The 21,535-nt window shown below is 35.8% G+C and overlaps 1 protein-coding gene across 3 annotated transcripts in view; it reads right to left on the bottom strand.

The window, feature by feature from the left end:
* Positions 1–7,542: 7,542 nt before the first annotated feature.
* The window catches only part of LOC117991211 (synaptotagmin-15-like), a 69,121-nt gene continuing 55,128 nt past the window's right edge, over positions 7,543–21,535 (bottom strand). For 2 of the 3 annotated variants that reach the window (XM_069504926.1, XM_069504927.1), the window contains exons 6-12: positions 19,800–19,888; positions 19,317–19,441; positions 17,416–17,509; positions 16,153–16,320; positions 11,328–11,444; positions 10,427–10,643; positions 7,543–9,756 (exon numbers count right to left, since the gene is read on the bottom strand). In XM_069504926.1, the coding sequence (XP_069361027.1) occupies positions 9,629–9,756; positions 10,427–10,643; positions 11,328–11,444; positions 16,153–16,320; positions 17,416–17,509; positions 19,317–19,441; positions 19,800–19,888 (938 nt within the window). In that variant the 3' untranslated portion in view covers positions 7,543–9,628. The remainder of the gene's footprint in view (positions 9,757–10,426; positions 10,644–11,327; positions 11,445–16,152; positions 16,321–17,415; positions 17,510–19,316; positions 19,442–19,799; positions 19,889–21,535) is intronic. The other variant, XM_034978761.2, reaches the window with a different exon arrangement.

The raw sequence follows: 21,535 nt of genomic DNA, 5'->3' as shown, positions 1-21,535 counted from the left end.
AGGTTGTAAGGACAACAAAAAACAACACAAACCACAAAGGAAAGGAATAACATAATAAAATAAAAATGTTCCCCTTTATTAGAAAGATAATTTATAGGCTTTAATAAACAACTAACAGAAAGCCAAGCGAATATTTTTTTCTATATGTTTCAATATTATGTTTTTTTTGATAATAATTGCACAAGGTGAAAAAATTACAATAACATAATATACACTTCATGTATCATTATATTATTTAATTTGCAACATTGTAAGAAAGAAAGTAATCGAAGTGATAATAAAAGAATACTTTTTTATCTACTTACCAAGTTTTGTAAATATTTATGCATATAATTACACACTTTAATACGTCAGTACTATTATATATTCTGTGCTTTAACATCGATTCATCCATACTTAATATTATAAATGCGAAAGTGTGTCTGTCTGTCTGTCTGTCTGCTAGCTTTTCACGGCCTAACCGTTCAACCGATTTTGATGAATTTTAGTACAGAGTTAGCTTATATCCCGGGGAAGGACATAGGCTACTTTGTATCCCGGAAAATTAAAGACTTCCCACGGGATTCTAAAAACCTAATCCACGCGGACGAAGTCGCGGGCATCATCTAGTATAAGATAAAGTGTGTGCAGTGCACATCACAAATCCCAATTTTCGGTATAATTAGCTCCTTAGCCTAGTGGTTAAGACGTTCGTCTCTTATTCAGGAGTTCGATCCCGTGCACGAACCTCTAACTTCTTGAAACTCTGTGCGTTTGAAACAATTCTTAACTTCTTTTAATAGTGAAGGAAAACGTCGTGAGAAGGCCTGAGAGTTCTCAATAATGTTCTCAAAGGTGTTGAAGTCAGCCAATCCATACTAGGTCAGCGTGGGGTAGACTATGGCCAAATCATCATTCTGAGGGGAGAACCATGCTCAGTAGTGAGCCGGCGATGGGTTGTTGATGATAATGGATCTAATAATCTAATTGTAATGAGAACTAAACCAAACTGAGAATGTTTGTAGGTACCTACACAAAAATTAAGTGCAAAAATATGCTCCAGCATGTCGAGGTTTTAGGTAGAAAACATTCTAAGAGCTTATTCGTGTAGTCCTATGCGAATTAAGCCACTGTCGCTCATGTCAAATTAGCTATCCCACAGAATCTCCAACCTTTTTTGATGCATAAAAAATAACAATTAACAAGTTAGAATTTACAATTACTATGTGACACGGGATTAAAATTATCCTCGGTTGATAAAAACAAAAACCTGAATACTGTAGATATCATTAATTTTTTTTCTTAAATCTAAGTAATTGGTTTTTATGTAAAAGCATAAAATAAAAATCGTCACGGATTTACGTTTCAATATAAAAATAAAGAAGAAAAAACCGGCCAAGTGCGAGTCAGACTCGCGCACTGAGGATTCCGTACTACAGTCGTATTTTATCGACATTTTTCACGATAAATCAAAAACTATTATGCCTAAAATAAATAAAAATCTGTTTTAGAATATATACAGGTAAAGCCCTTTCATATGATACCCTACTTGGTATAACAATCTTACATTGAAAGTCGAAAATAGCAATATTTGTTCATGAACACATTTAAATTTTTTTTCTTGTGATGTAACCACAAATTCACGGTTTTCAGATGTTTCCCCTAATGTCTGCTATAAGACCTACCTACCTGCCAAATTTAATGATTCTAGGTCAATGGGAAGTACCCTCTTAGCAGGCTGCTGGACTATAACAAATTGCTACGATTTGCTTTCAAAGAGCATAAATCACTGATAAAAAGCGTTGGTTGTTCAATAATAATTCTGGCTTGCAGTACATCTGTCCATTTGACACCGGTCCAATTTACACACTCTTGCTCTCTCGGGAGCTGCAGCTCAATTCCCCTCGCTTTCGCAGTTCTACATTTTGCCTGAACACATTTCAACCTACGTAAAATGTAGGAATGCTTTCCAAGTTCAAACTAAGTAGGTACATTATGATTTTATAAGATTTTTGTGTTTCGTCTGTGAAAACTATAAGTAACTTTACCTTTTATCTTTTGTGAAAAATCTACTAAGGTTTCTTTAAAAATTACAGAGTACAGTGCTCGCAAAGCAAGTAGTCCAATTTGAACACGACGCGCTGCAGTGTACAATGCAGCATCAAAATAAATTCGTATGAGTCTGCATATTTTAATTGTGCATTCACTGCGCATTGTAGAAAAACAGAATACGCGGCAGAAAATAATGTCCATCGATCTTTAGAAGGAGATAGCGGTTTTATAGAGCATTGTCTCTGTCGTTGAGACCGACAAAACGTCAAATAGGTATGAGTGACAGAGACAACGCTCTACAAAAGTCGAAATGTCATTCTAAAGGCCGATGTACATTACTTTCTGCCGCGTACTGTTTTCTTGTCCAATTATGTGAATGGAAGTAATATATAAAATAATCGTCGGATTTGTAAAGGTGATTAAGGTGACATAGCAATTTCGGACATTGCACTCGCAAAGTTATCGGTTCGCCCGCCCTTATCGTCAGTGTTAAAGGTCTCTGCTTGCATCTTGGGGTGATGTAAACGCATTCCAGTACCTATTGTTTTCTTTATAATCTTACAACATAGTATTAAGTAGGTAGGTATTCATACTTTTTCATAACTAAAATAAACTAGCTGATTCCCGCGACTTCGTTTGCGTGGGTTTTGTTTTTATAAATCTTGTAGGTAGGTACCTAGTCCTCGCGGACAAAGTCAAGCTATCTCTGTATAAAATTTTATTAAAATCGGTTGAACGGATGGACCGCAAAAAGCCTAAGAGCCTCAATAGCTCAACTGGTAAAGGAGTGGACTGAAAACCGAAAGGTCGACGGTTCAAACCCCGCCCGTTGCACTATTGTCGTACCTACTCCTAGCACAAGCTTCACGCTTAGTTGGAGAGGAAAAAGGGGAATATTAGTCATTTAACATGGCTAATGTTCTTTTTTAAAATAAAAAAAGCTAGCAGACAGACAGACAGACACACTTTCGCATTTGTAATATTAGTATGGATATGAATTAATTCATTTAGCTACACCTTCATTTATTGAGCAATTTATTTAAAGTTTCACTGATTTGTTCAACGTTTAGTTGGTACCTATAAGCTAGAGCTGAAATATCCTAATAAAGATTCCACTTTAATCTCAGTATTAAAATATACAGGTATTAATGAAATTTCTTATTAAACATACGTAATACGCATGTCTAGACACTAGACAAATGAATCAGTACCCTTATAATCAGTACCCTGCGAAAGTGTGTTTGTTTGTTGGTTTGCCCTTTAATCACGTTGCAACAGTGCAACGGATTGACGTGATTTTTTGTATGGGTATAGATAAAGACCTGGAGAGTGACATAGGCTACTTTTTATCCCGGAATATCAAAGAATTCCCATGGGATTTTTAAAAACTTAATTCCACGCGGACGAAGTCGCGGGCATCAGCTAGTTGTTATTAAAGGTAGAAGCAATACCTACCCATACTATAAATGCGAAAGTGTATTTGTTTGTTGGTTTATTGGTTTGTCATTCAATTACGGAGCAACAGAACGTAACATTTTTATCGCGGAAAATCAAAGAGTTCCCACATAATTTTTGAAAATCTATATTCCACGCGTACAAAGTCGCGGGCATGAGATAAAGCTCTACATTTGACGGTATAATCTTATTTTCTCCGACTCTATCGTTCATTAAAAGAAGTAATGGATTTATCTCACTTCGTTTTTCACAGAAACCTAGATTAAAAGCTTGTTACGTCTTATTATTCAATTAAGAGTAGGTACTTTTACATAAGTACTCTTAATTTAAACTTCATTAAATCAAATATTAACTTATAACTTTCCGTAAATGTTTTCTGTTATTTTTGTATTATTATTGGTGCAACACAATCCGATATTTGACAACTACAGTATATTTTTACGAGCTTAGTATGCGAGTTTCCATGAAATAACGGCATGTGACGCCACAATGATTTGACGTGCTTTTTTAGTTTAATCGATAGCTTAAAATGGTTATTATACCTAAGTATACTTTCAAAGGACGTGGATTTTACTTATTTTAGAAAACCTTCTATTTAATAATTAATGAGAAATAATTTATTTTTGACATAGGCAAATACCAAATTAAGAGCTTTATAATTACAAAATATAGAATGTTGATCTTGTTGAAACAAAACTTCTTTAAGTGTGTTAGGATACAGCTGTTATAATAAAAGTGCACCACAAGGCTAAAACATTACCTACCTAACTTAAAATAGAACCTAACTGAAACGGAAATGACGTTATATCGCATTTTCTTCAAGGAAAGAAACCTTTTAAAGCAACTTCCTCACAGAAGTTAAATAATTTTATATGAGAAGGTTGTTTTCATTCATAATTAAATCAGATCCTGTACCCAAAGGGTGCCCGAGGGGGTTATTACTAATAAGCCTCCGCTGTGCGACGCACGTCTGTCCATTCGTCTGTCTATCAGTGAGATGTATCTCATTAACTGTAATAAATAGAGAGCGTGTATTTCTTTTATCGCTTTAGCAACAAATAATAAAAAATTAACATGGCGAATTTTAAAATGGCCACCATGCAAATTAAAAAAAATAAGTAAGTAGGTACCATAGTGGTATAATTTGTGCGATAGTATGGAACCCTTCGCATGCGAGTCGTTTTTTTCTTTTACTTAAGTTCTTGAAGTATTAATTAAATACTTTTGCGATATTTTTTGTCACAGTGAGTTTTGAAAAATAGTAGGTACTTTTTTCACCACTAACAAATGACACCGCAATACAAAATGGGATTACCAAATTGTCAGAGCAAGTAATTGAATGAAAGCATTCCATTTATATTTCTCTTATTGTATTACCAATGCAAACAAACGAATTAGAACTCTGTCTTGAATGTGATAAGATTTACCTTTTGTTTAATTTATCCCAAGGTGTTTTCTTAATAAAAGCCCGCAAGCACAAAGTTAATCCAATAGTAAACTTTTGTAACCGTAATTAGCAGGTTGGAAGACATTAGTTTCAGTGTTGAGTTATTATTATTTTTACTATTTATTTACGTCCATTTTACTATAGCTTCAAAGTTTGGTGCATGCATCGGCGCAAAGTTTTATTTCGGTACGCGTCTGGCATCAGCGTAGGTCCGTAGGAGGAATTCAGGCTGTAGATGACGTACAACGGCCGCGTAGCATGTTCATAGTGCGTAGCATCCTCGTAGCTGATACTTGGGGTTTAAGGGGAACAGTTTTCTGTATGAGTTGTCATTCAGCTAAATAATAAAATGATGTAGGTAGATTCATTACACCGCATCAGTACATCTATATATATAAAAGGAAAAGGTGACTGACTGACTGACTGATCTATCAACGCACAGCTCAAACTACTGGACGGATCAGGCTGAAATTCGGCATGCAGATAGCTATTATAACGTAGGCGTCCGCTAAGAAAGGATTTTTCAAAATTCAACCCCTAAAGGGGTAAAATAGGGGTTTGAAGTTTGTATGAAACTCTGTCAGTTTTGAAGTTAGAAGCGCGAAATTTTGCAATTTACACTAATCTAAATATATAAAAGGAAAAGGTGACTGACTGACTGACTGATCTATCAACGCACAGCTCAAACTACTGGACGGATCGGGCTGAAATTTGGCATGCAGATATGACGTAGGCATCCGCTAAGAAAGGATTTTTGCAAATTCAACCCCTAAGGGGGTGAAATAGGGCTTTTGAAATTTGTGTAGTCCACGCGAACGAAGTCGCGAGCATAAGCTAGTATTAAATAAACTGAATCAGTATTATACCGCAGTAGTTTCATTACACTAGAATCGAAATCTGATCATCCTGACTCCACGTAGTCTTGTCTATCCTACCCATAGAGGGTTTTTGTGAATAATAAATTCAGTCAGTTTGGTCCGTTCGAACGCTTCATAAACTATGCCCAGTATTTTATCATATCACTAGATTTGAGTAGTGAAATGATCACTTTGAGTTGTTATTGCCGGAATTTGATCAAATCCAGGTTTTTATCATTTCCCTGCGACATATATACCAACTCGTATATCAAATGTCATATTTAGGGTATTTGGGGCTGATTTTTCAATCACCAGATAAACTTTAACTGACGAATAGGTTTGACGTATTGAGAGGCATCAAAACCTCTTTATCCCTCAGATAAAAGTTATTTGTTGATTGAAATATCAGCCCTAAGTATTATCTTACTTATTCTTCGGATATCTTTTGCTTGTGCCGGTACTTACCTATCGTAAATTTTGTGTTGTAACTTTTTTATGCATAATTAAGTAAAATAGGGTTTTTTATCCTTCCAAAGAGCAACATTCCTCTAGGACGGTTTATAACCAGGTGTTATAAGCAAATATGCAATCAAACGTGGCATTCGATTCATTTCATTCTATTTAGAAGACAATATTGCGTTGGCATATATACATATACCCCACACATTCTGGCTTAAAACACCTACACTTTCGTAGTTCCGTCGTGATCACTATTACATCACTGGTACCTACTGGAATGATAAGTAACTAGTAAATTACTGTTACGCCACCAAAAGTCACCGGGCCCGACCTGGCCCAATTTAATTACAAAATACTCGGAAATAAAAACAGAGGCATCCTGTCCATACTAATGCAACTAAATGCACCTTAATTTAGCTTGCGCAATATATTATGGGCAAACTTTAGAGCGCACCAAACACACTACGACTTTTTGCAGCTATTGCAAAACAGTGACTATTCAATTCTCAAGAATCTTATTATGAAACCAATCGTACTTACGACAAAAAGGATAAATAATTTAATACTACAATAAAATACGCGGGTTTGCATAAATGTATTGGCAAAACAATTTAGCAGTGTCGCGATGCCACACTTACATACATACATACAAACATAGACTACTAAAATCATAACCCTTCCTTTTGGCTTTGCCGTAGTCGGGTAAAAACAGATTAGGGGACAATGTAGGAGAATACACAAAAGAAATGTAGGACAATACACAAAAGAAATTTATTTGTCGACTTTTAAGGAATTTGTTAGTCCGCCCCTTGTAAAACCCCCTATATTAAGTAGAATAGCTTTATAAGAACATTGCAGCTGGTGGAAGATATTTCCTCAATCTTCATTTTTAACACAGGATTCTCCGCCACTCGCTCCATACAAACGTAGTTTCATTCTCATTTAAAACATTAAGCAACCAAAGACAATAAAATTTTGTAGACACATTTTATAAGCGTATATCTGTGTCTGTGGTTTGCCAAATTTCCGTAAAAATATTAAGTCACACGGGTCCTAAGAATTATACGTGAGCCCGTGGAACGTTAAAACAAAATATTTTAGCGGAATTCGGGAAAATTACAGACACAGAAACCAGTTCCTAGAACGTATCCACAAAGTTTGGTCAAATGAGAGTCAAACTACGTTTGTTTGAAGTAAACAAGTACGAATAAACCCAATTATGATCTAAATGTCCTGAAATATCGGTTTATTTTTATTATTATTGGCTTAATAAAACACAACTTCATCGCCAATTTGACGTTACACCCTTTATTTCTTTGTTTGCACATTATCGAAATTATACTATTACATACATTTTATAATAATAATAATAGGATATATTTTTAATTTGTATAATAATAATATGATATAATTTTTTGTTGACTAGTTTATTAGTGATTATGTTTATTAGTGTTCTGGAATTGGTGTTATATTATACTAGTGTAAAATACTCTTATTTTAAATATAGTTTTCAATAAAATCTTTTTATTACGAAGTAAATAAGTTCTGAAATTCACAATGCATAATATTATATTTTAATATTTTAACTAAGCTGTTAATTATTTAAATAAGATTTTATGAGTTTTAAATAATAAATAGAAAATTAGAAAATGTAATCATCAGTAGTTGCCTCAAAATTGATAGTCCAGGACAGGAAGATTTTCTCGATGATATTTTTGAAAGATTTTGCTTTGCTTACAAAAGTAAGATTGCAATGCAACAGAGATCAAGCCTAATGGCCCAGAAGGATTGGACCTTATTTTTTTCTGAATAAAAAAAAAAGGTTCAATTCTCTGACTGCCCAATATGTTATGTCTAATTTGCCTGCTTGTACCGATTTCCCCGTATGTCCAATTCAGTAACAAGAGCAATTACAAAACATCTTTTTCAAGGTAAGTATTTTTTAAATTAGATTTCTTTAAGATGTTTTGCAAGATGTTCCCAAATTAGATGTAAATTTTAAAATTCACTTAAATTTTAAGGTATTCTAGAATTTCAATAATTTTAAATTTCTTTTTTAGGGTGCCTAGCAGGCAGACCAGACGTTCCAGAAATATGTTATTTGGGGAATTATTGTACCAAGCAGGCATACTACATATTCCGGGAATTGGACGAACAGTCATACTGTGATATCTGCGGAAGACACTATCACTTCAAAGTAAATTATATAATTATTATTGTTGACAATAGGTTCCATAAATTACATTTATTGTTGATAGTGTTGATATAAATTTTGTTTTTTACAGGTGTTAGAAAGGTTAAGAAACTACCTATTTCTATAATATTGATAAATAAATAATAGAACATCTTTATTATATCGGTTGTGCGCTGACTTCAGCGGACAACTAAGTTAAGGTCATAGAAAAGCTATATTTAAATATTTATATAATTTAAAAATACATCACGTAGATAGGTATACTTATAATAACTAATGATATTTTAAAAACTTGATCAATGTACAGTTTCTAAAATGAAATGTACCATCTACATTAAATAAAGTTTACCACCGAAAATTTGAAACGTTTTTTCTTTTTTATTCATATACGAGTTAGCCCTTGACTGCAATCTCACCTGGTGGTAATTATTATTGGTAAGTGATGAATGGGCTATGGCTATGGGTAAGAAAGGGGTATGTTGGTTGTAGATTCAAATCCGTATTTGCTCTATAGTTTCTTGTATTACAAGCCATATTATGTTAAGTTCGATTGAAACAAGCATAAAGTAAGTGTTTCTGAATATTTAATCGAGCCTCTCTGAGACTAGCTGCTTGTGCATATCAAAGTGAAATACATTTAGTACAAACTGACGAGGGTGGAAAGCCTTAGGCATGCCTAAAGGGCAGCGGGATGGCAATTAGAGCACCTAGTTGTCCGTCACGTAGTCGACCATAATGTAGTATGTACCTCACGTAGAAGAACGGGAATCTTATCCTTTTAAGATACTTATTCCTATGCAAGTAACTCTATAACGTACGATCTGTAGAAATTAATACAGCATTTAACCAAATACACAATTTTAACCAAATTACCTAGAATAAATGAAATCCTAAGAAAACTGTATTCGATATGTGCTATTTTTTTCTGGATAGTGCATAAAAGATATTGCATGTGGTATTTCATCATACAAAGTTCCTTTTTCTTTCGTAGTAATTCTATTCCATGCCTTTTCGGACCACCTAGCTGAACCTATGTCCACTTTATCAAATAAAATCTTCTTTGAATAGAATAATGCAGTTTAAATAATCTTAGTGATCTTCGTTCTTTGTTCGTCTACGTGAGGCATACGAATAGGTTTTAAAACTTACATCTAAGGGAATCGGTTATAGTTTGGCATGATCGGTTTAGTTTGTCAGTGGGTGCCACTGTTGGACTTGTTCCATGGGGCTGGAGATGGCCGAGTTCCAATGTTGTAACGCTCGCCCTCTGGCGAACATGTATGATCCTAGAACGAACTTGCCCAGAAGACGATCTGAAATGAATATCACTATTAAATTAAAAGTTAGTTTTACCTGCGTAAATCTAATGGGCAGAAGTAATTTAATATCAGTTCGTCTTACGTAGGTCCCTACATAACTTTGTAAAAAAAGTAAAAAAGGTTTTTTGGATAAATCCTGCATGTGTTTGTTGAAAGCAGCCACCATAATTATATTAGCATCGTGGCCTCATAGTTCCGGTTCTATATTGAAACGCGATATCAACGTAAAAAAGATTTAAAAGTAAAGTTAATATCGCTGAAATTTTTTGTGAATATGGCAAGAAAATGAAATTATACATTTTTTTAAATTATACAAAGGTCTGGTTTTCCTTTGTAGGGAGATTAAAAATGTTTCGCAAGCGCAGAGTTATGATAGCCATCATAAAGAAAAATAATGTACTTAAGGAGCACTTTCTCGGATGCAAGCTGAGTGTCGGAAATAAAAAATGCAACGAGATGTCTTGTTCAACGATTCCTTGATGGTTTCAAGATTACTTGACACTTATTATGATGGACTTGAAAATTGTGATTCTTGGTGAACATATTATTGTTTATCTTATTAACTTATTGTTGTGGCCCAGTTCACACGTTCGTAATGGCCCTAGTATAGGCTATCATCGCCTGATTGCCGCCGGGTATACACAATTAACATTTAAATATCTACCTTTGGCATAAACGGAGTGTGGTTGCAGAGCCTGTACAGTGACGCTGGTGGTGTGAAGTTCGTCAGCCCGTAGTCTGAAGTTGAAGCATTCGGATATTTGAGCAGTGCCTTCCTCTGACACTTCCACTGCAGCAGTTCTACGCGCTCGAACTCCTCGACATGCCCGCTCTTGGGTTACTCTTGCTACAAGCTCCTTTCTACTTGAGGAAGGATCCAGCTATAGGAGATAAGTTGAGGCTTCGTTAGTTCTTTAATTACGTACTTACTTTTAATACTAATGAATATAAATAGAAACATATCACAATGTTTATTGTCTGAAGGCCTTCTTCACAGACTCTTTTAACCGACGAGACCTTCCCATTGATACCATCAATTTGAAAACAAAAACGCTACTGAGAAAAATCCAAGAGACTTAGTAGCAGATCCTTTCAGGATTTGATAATAACTTCAGGACATTTTGACTGAAAGTCATTTCTAACATAGATTTGTGGAGGCTATGCCATGAATGAACAACCCGTAGGACTACAAAACCGACGCCGAAATGGAACTGGATCGGGCATACTTTAAGACGTGCACCCGACCATATTATTATACCTAGGCAGGCGTTGGACTGGCACCCGTAAGGCCAAAGTAAAACGTGGACGGTGAAAACAAACGTGGTGGCATACTATTTTTAATAGATAGGGTAATAAAGGTCAGCATCACTTGGGGCGAGCTGAAGCATAAGGCGTTCGATCGATCGGCTTGTATAAGAATATAGCGTCTGTCCTCAAAGGCGGGACAAAATTTCTTGTAGCTCAATGTTTTTTTAAATATATTGCTTGAAACAGCAGTCAATTTAGCTGGCGATAATATGTGAAGAAACTTAAAGTAGAATCTTTATTAGTACACGTCAAATTACCCTCGTTACCTTCAGGTTCCGTGCTTCTATGACCGTTACAGTGAGTCGATGCAGATTTTCATTGTAAAGCAGCGATACTAGAATTTCACCTAAATCCGACGTTGGATCCTGCACCTCCTACAAACAAATTATGAAAGCGTTTAATTAAACTATCGTGAGTGATTTCCATTATATATAAATCATGTATAATAGTCGTCGTGTCGACTAAACACGTGAGTAAAGCCGGGACAGATATTATATATATAAATTATGAAGGGATTAAATTGGGTCTAATTTTATTTGTTAAATATAATATTTCCTGCTAAGCGGACGGACTATTTTAATTTTTGACGAGAAATTGAAGCTAAAATAGCTTAATTTTTTCGCTCAAAAAATCTCCTATTTTTTACTCATTGTATCAGAAGAAGGGCAATGTGTTTTTGGGTGTACCTATAGTTTGCGACTGGTCGAGATGGCAATCGGAATTTGAGGGGGGGGGGGGGGGGGGGGTTGCAACGCACACCCGCACGTCACCCGCGCTGTCCCGCACCGAGTTAGCGCGAAGCCTATGTGGTTGTGCGGGGTATCCCCAACTAGTTTGCGTGGCATCTCGACTTGTCGCGTACTATATCGAAAATACCAAAAAAAAAATGCAGCCTATGGGTGGATAGATTTCAATAAAGAGGTGTCGGTAATAAGTAGTTAAATTAGTTGTCAGAGTGGCTCTGGGTGGGCGATGTCACAAAAAACAATAAAGCTAAAAAGTGTCGTAGGCGGAGATATGTTTAACAATCTACGGTTTTTCTTTTGTCACCGCGGCTCAGATACCTACTCTTTAGCACTGAAGTTTAATTAAGTTTTACAGGTTTCTGCACATTCTGGTTACTGTGTAACTTAATAAATAAATCTTATTTTAATCTAAAATGTGCAATTTCACTGTCTCGTCGAGTTGAAATACGAGTGAATTTTCTTGTAAGTATTGAAGTAATTGTGGTTATATTCATACAAGAGACACGCTAGCGACGTATGGCGGTTAGACAGAAAACTGAAATCGTTAACTATTCGTAATTAGACAACGAATTGTATGAAGCTATCGCACTCCAATATTTTAACATTGTGAATCTTCTGTACATCTTTAAAATACTACCTACATACTGACCCAAAAAAAATGTTCTGTATGACTGAATGATCTATAAACCACTAAGGGGAAAATCTTGATAATATTATGACATGATTTCTTTTTATAAAAACACCCCTAAATGGTTAAAATAGGAGATGAAATTTTATATGAAAACCCTTTTGTATGAAATTTTTTTAATGCACTCGTACAATATGGTATTAAATGAAAGAGCTTGCTGAGGATAACTCGAAAAATATAATGACGTCACTCTAAATCCAATATGGCCGACTTCTAAAGATGGCCAAGATATCTTCAACCGATTGAACAGAAATATTGTATACACGTTTGGTTTATGATGACAATGTATGGTTAGCTGTATGACGGACGTCAGTCCAAATCATTCGTCAATCATTCAACAGTCATTTTTCAAACAAACGCTTTCGACATACCTAGTCCCATCGCGCGTTTTTTTGTCCTAACCTGGTCCGAAGCTTTTCTAATAAAAACGAAATCATTGAAAATTTTTACAGGCAAATTTATCCAACAATGCACAAAGAGCCTTTTAATTATCTTATAACTTTTGCCTCCCACATTTTTCTCCGTCCTCATTCGATTCCTATGAGAAATCTTGGAAAGTTCTGTACCCGTAGTATAAGATTTTACGTCTCATCAAACGTTGCTAGAATTCGAGAGTCGAAATACTTCCGTGTTATAGTAAACTGGATCTTAAATGCCTTTTTTAACCGACTTCAAAAAAAGGAGGAGGTTCTCAATTCGTCGGCATCTTTTATGTATGTTCCCCGATTACTCGAAAACGCCTGGACCGATTTTGAAAATTCTTTTTTGTTTGAAAGGGTATACTTCAAAGTTGGTCCCATTTCAATTTGGTGAAGATCTGATGAACATCTTCGAAGATAGATACTGGAACTCCTCAACGGATAAGAGTAAATTGCTCGCGATCAGTGTAATAGCTTAGTAAACAGTAGATTTTTAACCAGTCATAGCATAATTCCATGGAGCCACTAAAAATTGTGAAATAAAATTTTTTTACAAAAAAAATAAAAACCGACTTCGTTACACAAACACTAAAAATTGAAAAATAATTTAATTTATTACCGAATATATTATGTATAGAAGAGTTAATATAGTTCCATAGTAATATTTTTTGGGGTCGGTGCCAATGAGGTGCCATTGTGACGCACAACGACGCCACATTCACAAATCTGTCGAAAACGGCGACCCTGCCAAAGTTTGGAAATTTCTAGAATCTCTTGGAGTTGGTAAAGCATCCCCTAGTTCGCCTCATCAGAATATTGATATTGATCTCCTTAATAAACATTTTACTTCAGCTAGTACAATCGATAACTCAGATAAGGATCGCACTCTGAGTATTCTTTCATCTATGCCAGCTCCTGATTATCAACCGTTTAATTTCAATCCTTTCACTGAATGTGATGTTAAAAAGAACATATTATCAGTCTCGTCTAATGCCGTGGGTGATGATAGCGTTAGTCGTAATATGATCTTACCTATCCTTGACGTTGTTATTCCTGTTCTAACACATATTTTAAATGTATCTATCTCAACGTCTAAATTTCCTGAAGCTTGGAAAAGTGCTCAAATTATTCCTCTCCCAAAAAAGGCTCATGCCTCACATTTTTCTGAATTTCGCCCTATTTCAATTCTCCCATTTCTATCTAAAGTTCTTGAGAAGCTAGTTTTCCACCAATTGTACCTATTCCTTAACAGAAATTGCCTTCTAAATCCCCTTCAGTCTGGTTTCCGGTCGGGCCATAGTACGACTACAGCGCTAGTAAAAGTCACCGACGACATTCGACGGGGCATGGATAATAAACAGCTCACTGTGTTGGTATTGCTGGATTTTAGCAATGCATTTAATTCCGTCGATTTTGACATCTTGCTGAGTCTGTTACGTTCCATTAACATATCTCCATCAGTGGTTGGTTGGTTTCAGAGTTACCTCAGTGGGCGGCGGCAGCGTATTCGCATCGAAGGTATGTTTTCATCTTGGTGCGAATTGCGTGCTGGGGTTCCTCAAGGTGGCGTGTTGTCTCCTTTACTCTTTGCTATCTTCATTAATTCAATTTCCCAAATCATTACTTCTCTCTATCACATGTACGCAGACGATCTCCAAGTGTACACTCAGTCAACTCTCGAAGACTTGCCCTCTGCTATTTGTACTATTAATAGGGACCTGGCGGCTGTCAGTGAATGGAGTAAGAGTTATGGTTTAAAAGTGAATCCTTGTAAATCCCAGGCTATTATTATTGGTGGTGCTGGCTTGATTTCGAGGGTTGATTGGGATAATCTACCAATACTTACATTAAATGGTGTTGTTATACCTTATAGTGCTACTGTGAAAAATCTCGGTGTCTACTTGGACACTACTCTCTCGTGGTCTCATCAATTAAAGGAACTCAGTAGAAAGACCTTTGCTGCCATGGGTTCTCTCAGGCGCCTACGTTCTTTGCTTCCCATTCCTACTAAGATTATGTTAGCTCAATCTTTACTGCTCTCTATTCTCGATTATGCAGACGCAAGCTACATTGATTTAACCGAGGACCAACTTAATAAACTTGAGCGAATTCAAAACCTTGCTATTAGGTTTATATTTGGCTTGCGCAAATATGACCATGTCTCCGAATTTCGTTCAAAGCTCAAATGGTTACCCATTCGCTTTCGCCGGAATCTGCACATTGTTTCTCTTCTGTACTGTGTATTGTTCAATCCAATGACTCCAAGTTATTTAAAAGAAAATTTCAAATTTCTAGGCCATGACAGACCAGATAGAGTTTTACGATCAGCGGGAAAACTCATTCTAGCGCCACCTACACATCGGACAAAATACTTTAAGAATTCCTTCACGGTCACTGCTATCTGTTTATGGAACGAGCTTCCCTCGCAAATCCATCGTGCTGAATCCCTTAACAAATTTAAAATTGACGTCAAAGATCATTACCTATCTCTTTGCTATCATCAGTAACGGCATAGTTTATTATTTAAATCTATATGTGTATATATATCTATGTAGTCTTATGTATGTCTATTATACTTTATTTGTATGTATTAGTGTATTAACAATATGTATTTTATATTCTTATTATATGGTTTAGTTTATTTAGCTATTGGTATTTAGGTTTATTTTACACCACCTCCCATTGTCCATTTGTTCGTTTTTTCCCTAGCGTTAAGGTTGTCTGGAAGAGATCGCTATTTAGCGATAAGACCGCCTTTTTGTACCTACTTATTAAGATTTCTTTTTGTAACCTGTCATTTGTGTTTCTGTGGTGCAATAAAGTATATACATACATACATACATTGTGGAGTCCCATAAAAATATGAAGTCTAGACGATTCGCGCAGCTAAAGCTAATTGGCACCGGCACCAAAAAGTATTATAATGGAACTATATTAACTCTTGTATACATAATATATTCGGTAATAAATTAAATTATTTTTCAATTTTTAGTGTTTGTGTAACGAAGTCGGTTTTTATTTTTTTTTGTAATATAAGCTCAAGTTTGTCTACACATCTACAGCCAGCGCTCCAAGCGGAAACGTTGCGAAATTAAAATCAGTAGCATTGAATTTTTGACTTCAATTCAAGGCTCTTTAGGTTCATTTTACTTTGATGTTATTTTGTTTCGATTCTTGAATTCTATCAACGTTTGGTGAGACGTAAAATCTTATACTACGGGTACTGTACCTTTTCAATATCCAATTTGTAAAGTTGGGGCTCCTCATCCGGCGCTATCCCTTCCAGTTCACTTAGCGGCAAGACGATGTGACCAATAAGTTGCTTGTTCTTCCCGACTCTCCCTATGTCCAGTACTGATAATTTGAGAGTTAATGTCTCCAATTTTCCAGGTGGGATCTGTTAAATCACGTTATTGAATAAGAAATTTAGGAAAATGACACAATATATTGTAATTGTTTTGCTTTACCACCGTTGGGCAAAGGCCACAGCCATAATAGCTCAGTGGCTTTAGGAGGTAAGCGGACTGCTTGAAGGTCACGGATCCAAATTCCATTTACTTACTGATAAGCACAAACTCTACGCTAAGTTATACCAGACTACATAACCAGGCTAAGGTGCCCACCAATTATAATCCGGGTATCTTTAAAACAAGAGTGAATAGGCACCTTCTACCACAAGTCACTTCCCATCAGGTGTGATCGTGTTCAATCATAGGTACACCTATTATATAGTGAATAAAAAAAAGATAGAGCGGAAATATAAAATTAATAAGGGTACCTAACAATTGTTATGTTAAAAATATGGCACATATTCTTTAAAAATCATATCGCCTACAGATCAGATGAACTACATATTATTATGTACAGTACCTTAGTATGTAATCTCAAAAGCACGCATAAAGTTTTCATATTTCAATTAAAACAGATGTTAAACTTTAACTTGTCTACTAACTTGTACTAACTACTAACTTGTCTAAATTTGTCTACTTCGGAATGCACCTCTTGTTTTATAAAATTATGCGAAAGGTCACTGAATGTTATAATAGGGAATTTTCAAGTAAATAATATTTTAATTTTAATTTAAAGCAAGTAAAATATAAAGGCATCGCACCGCGCTGCTATTAGGTATTGTTTGGTTTCAGGCTTGAATATTTAAACAGTTTAACAAAAGTTTATAACAAGTAGCAAATTTTATTTAACTACTAGCTTTTTTCTTAACTTTTCTAATACAAAACGTTATTACCTAATATTATGTGGAATACCCTTCCGGAGGTTTCCTGCTATGTATTACCAAAATACCTTCAAGGCAAGAGTGAATAGGTATTTTATAGGCAACCGTGCTCCAACTTAGACCTTAGACCATTGCTTTTTATTAAACACTATTGTCATCAAGCGCAAGCCTATCTCGCAATGAAAACAATGATGTTTGCCGGATCGAGCTCTTTTGATAGGGTGAAAAGAAAATAAGAAAATCATATTTTTTTGCACTTACTTGATACACAAATGTCTCGTCAAAGAATGGGTTGCAGGTTTTCTTCTTTTGTTTCGTTTGGAGCACTCTTCTTTCGTCAGGCATTAACTGGATCCTACCCAAAATACAAAGTTTTAAATAAGGTACTAATCATTGTTGCTATTAGGTACTATAGGTATAGCGCTTAACTGAGGAGGCTCCTGCGGTAGTGACGTTGACGAATCACTGAGCTCTCGAATCACGTCATGACACCCCTCCTGCACTGCTCCACTACCGCAGAAACCAACTTAGTTATGCCTGTACCTAATATATTATCCATAGACCATACCAATATTATAAATGCGAAAGTGTCTGTCAGCCTGTCTGCTAGCTTTTCACGGTCCATTCATTTGACGAAATTTGCTACTGAGATAGTTTGCATCCCGTAAACGGATATAGCTATAAGTAGGCTACTTTTTAACCCTGAAATCGAAGAGTGCCCTTAAGACTTTTAAAAATCTAAATCCACGCGTACGAAGTCGCGGGCCTCAGCTAGTATTACATATTATTATATTAACAAAATTACACCGCAGGTTTCTGAGCATGTTAAATTTTCCTGTAATAATTTAAGTAACTTTCCCCATGGGGCCTTTCAAGATAAAATTGTCTCAATTTGATTAATGGAGTCGGCCCTCTAATGGCCCTCTAGTATCTTTTCACTTCCCGTTGTCTCACGCTCTGAAGCACACGTAGCTTCAAGTAAATAGCGTTCTTGATTGCGACACGCTCAATAAACAACAATAGTCTCAAGCTCAGCTTATTTAATTATGCTAAAATCCCGGGAACAACGTCCTACACAGTAATTATAATGTTGCATTTTGATATAGTTGTAGTCGACATCGTATTTAAAAATTTGAGTAATAAAATTGGAAGTCTGTTGGAAGTGTGTGATTTTTTTATTTATGACGAATAGCAGCTGTTGAGAAATCAATTGCCTTTATGTAGAGGTAAATACAAGAATTAATTCATACTATAAATGCATACTAATATTATGAATGCGAAAGTGTGTCTGTCCGTCCTTTCATGGCTCAACGGAGTTTAAACGATTTTAATTAAATTTGGTACAGTCCCAGGGACGGACATAGGCTACTATTTATCCCAGAAAATTAAAGAGTTCCCACGGGATTTTCTAAAACCTAAACCCACGCGGACGAAGGCGCGGGCATCCTCTAGTATTAAAATACAATCAAATTACATAGGTATTGAAAATTTCAACAACGAAGCAAGGTGTCGCAAATATGTATCCAAATTCAGTTTAACTTCAGTCGAAGTTAATCAAAATTGGTCATTGCTTTTTTTTAAAGTACTTAAAAATCTAGTTAAATGGAAAAAGCTTATAGGTTTAAAATTAAATATTCTCGGGTTGATTCAGAGAATTTTTCAAACCGAGTCAGATCCACATCTTAACTTTTATTGCAAAATGTGAAAACACTTCACATACCTACTTCAACGGCTCTACAAAACGTGGAAAATAATTTTATGAACTTAAGTAAATATTTTTACGAATGGAGCTGTTTTTTCTAAAATTGAGAAACGCAAACGATTTTACTCGCGGCTAAAGATTCCTTGGTATGTACATTTTCATCTTTTGAGGACCACTTATACCTATTAGAATAAATTTTGCTACTAATCTACGTAATTCTTAGTCGAAAATACACCTATTTTATTTTAATTTTCTAATTTGCAAACGTCAATTAAAATTAATCGAAAATACATTTGAAACACAAAAGTTATTACAGCTGCCTTTGTAACAAATTATAATAATTTGGCCTAACATATTTTTTTAAAAGGGTCTGCGAGTTGGCTACATAGTACATAAGGCCCAACCCCCGGGATACTTTGTGAATAATTAACTTTTAACTAACTTACACTAGATTACTTACTTTATGTATGGGTCGCACGCATTGGCCAGTGCCGGGGTGCGTGAGGGTAGATGTTTCACCTTCAATATATGCACCTGGAGCCGCTCGGTCCCAGATTCGTACTTCAAAGTGAACCACACGCGACCCTTGTGACAAATAAAATATTAGATAGCACTCTTTAATTACTTAGTATAACGACTTCTAAGACCTAACGGGCCTAGACTATCCTACAACTTGACATTGTAGGGAGGTCTCCCTACAATATTACTTAGCTTTCTTTTCTATGCCACTCGAGAATACTTAAATAAAAAATGCTGAAAAAATCTAATATACTGCGCCCACTTTGATTTGGTTGACTGAGTGTCTGCTGATCATTTTTAGGAATCCTAAAAAGTAGCAGATTTATTATGTAGACGTCTTCATACAATTATTTCTTGAATTACAATTTTTAGGAGTTGCTTTAAACACTTTCCTTCTCGCTTTGTCTATAAGATCTTAACTTACAACATGCCCCTCCGGCCAGAGCTGATCTTCAACGAGACAGTCGGCTTTATACAGCGACGGATCCAACACCCCAAGGTCCGTAGTATTCGCTGCAAAGAAAGAACTTGGTTAATTTTCACACTCAGTTTTTCCCTTATTTAAAGATTATTTGGTAACCATATTATTATCTTAACATGACTTAGGCGTCACCTCCACAGACGAGAGAATCGCGGCGATAGTTTCGCCGTGTGACAAAATTCGATAGGTACAAACTATCGCCGCGATATTATGGCCCTGTGGAGATAGGCCCATAGAGTTTGTATCGAATTTTTTGGCACGGCGAGACTATCGCCGTGATACATAACAATACGAACATAGGTAAAAACCTACAAACATATATCAGCCTGGCTGTCCAGCGCGGAAATGCAGCCAGTATTCTTGGCACCATTCCACGCGGTCATGATTTATATAGTAATTAGATAAGGCTAGCTTTAAGTTTTAATGTATTAAAAAAAAAAAAAAAAATACATATAATTAAGATAAGGATAATAATTTCTCAATTTTTAATGATTTGTTGGAGTTACCTAACCCAAGATAAAGTCGAGATAAAAAATGATATGATCAAAATAAAACAACGTATGCTGTCACGTAACATTAGTACATCAAAGTAAAAAGCGGGACCTGTACTTCAAACATCTCTACCTAAATAAGGTGTTATTTGCAACTTGAGTAGGTACCTATCTACCTAACAATGAAAATAAGCTTAGCATAATAATTATCTATAATCTGCGAGCTTATAATCTACAGCCTCAGGGCTAAGTTCAAGTTCTAAAGAGCAGGTATTAACAACTTGTACAAGTATAGATAGGTTTCTAAGACACACTTAGTACCTACCTACAAAATATTACGCAAAATTAAATAAGCGCCTATAGATAGTAGCGCAAATTCTACGAAATCGTCGCGTGTGACGTGCGGGTGTGCGGGGCTCCCCCCTCCTCATACCCCGATTGCCATCGCGACCTGTCGCGTACTTACCTAGAGTTAATTAAGTAAGTTAATAACTAGAGCCGTGATAGCCTAGTGATTAAGACGTCCGCCTCCTATTCGGGAGGTTGGAGGTTGGATCCCGGGCACGCCACTCTTTGGAGTTATATTGTACGTTTAAGCAATCAATGTTACTTGCTCTAACGGTGAAGGAAATCATCGTGAGGAGCATGCCTAAGAGTCCTCCATAATGTTCTCAAAGGTGTGTGAAGTCTGCCAATGCGCACTTAGCTAGCGTAGCGGACTATAGCCTAAACCCTCATTCTGAGAGGAGACCTCTGTAACCGTAAAGTCTATTTGGTAAATTTTCTTTAGAGTAGTATTAGAAATCACTTCATGCATTGCCAAACACTTAGTGTGGTAGGAACGCCCGCCATTCATCCTCAAACTTTAATAATTTATTTAACTCGTATTGGGGACAATACGCGGATAAACTTTCAGCTTTTATAAAATAACGAAGGTCTGGCATGCACTGGCTCTTAGTCCATTATGCAAATTAGACGATATACTTGATGGTATGCACAGAAAAAACTAATAGGTTCCTCTCTTACATCAATGATGGTTTGTAACATGCATTAGAAAAAATGATGACTGAATCATGATTCCCCGCGCACTGGCCACAAATCGATACTACTTAATAAAATTATAAATGCGAAAGTGTGTTTGGCTGTCTGTCCGTCTATCTGTCTGTCTTAGCAGACAGACAGATAGAC

Source organism: Maniola hyperantus, chromosome 19, assembly GCF_902806685.2.
Source record: "Maniola hyperantus chromosome 19, iAphHyp1.2, whole genome shotgun sequence".
Classification (NCBI taxonomy): Eukaryota; Metazoa; Arthropoda; class Insecta; order Lepidoptera; family Nymphalidae; genus Maniola; species Maniola hyperantus.
This window is presented reverse-complemented; position numbering and strand designations above follow the sequence as displayed.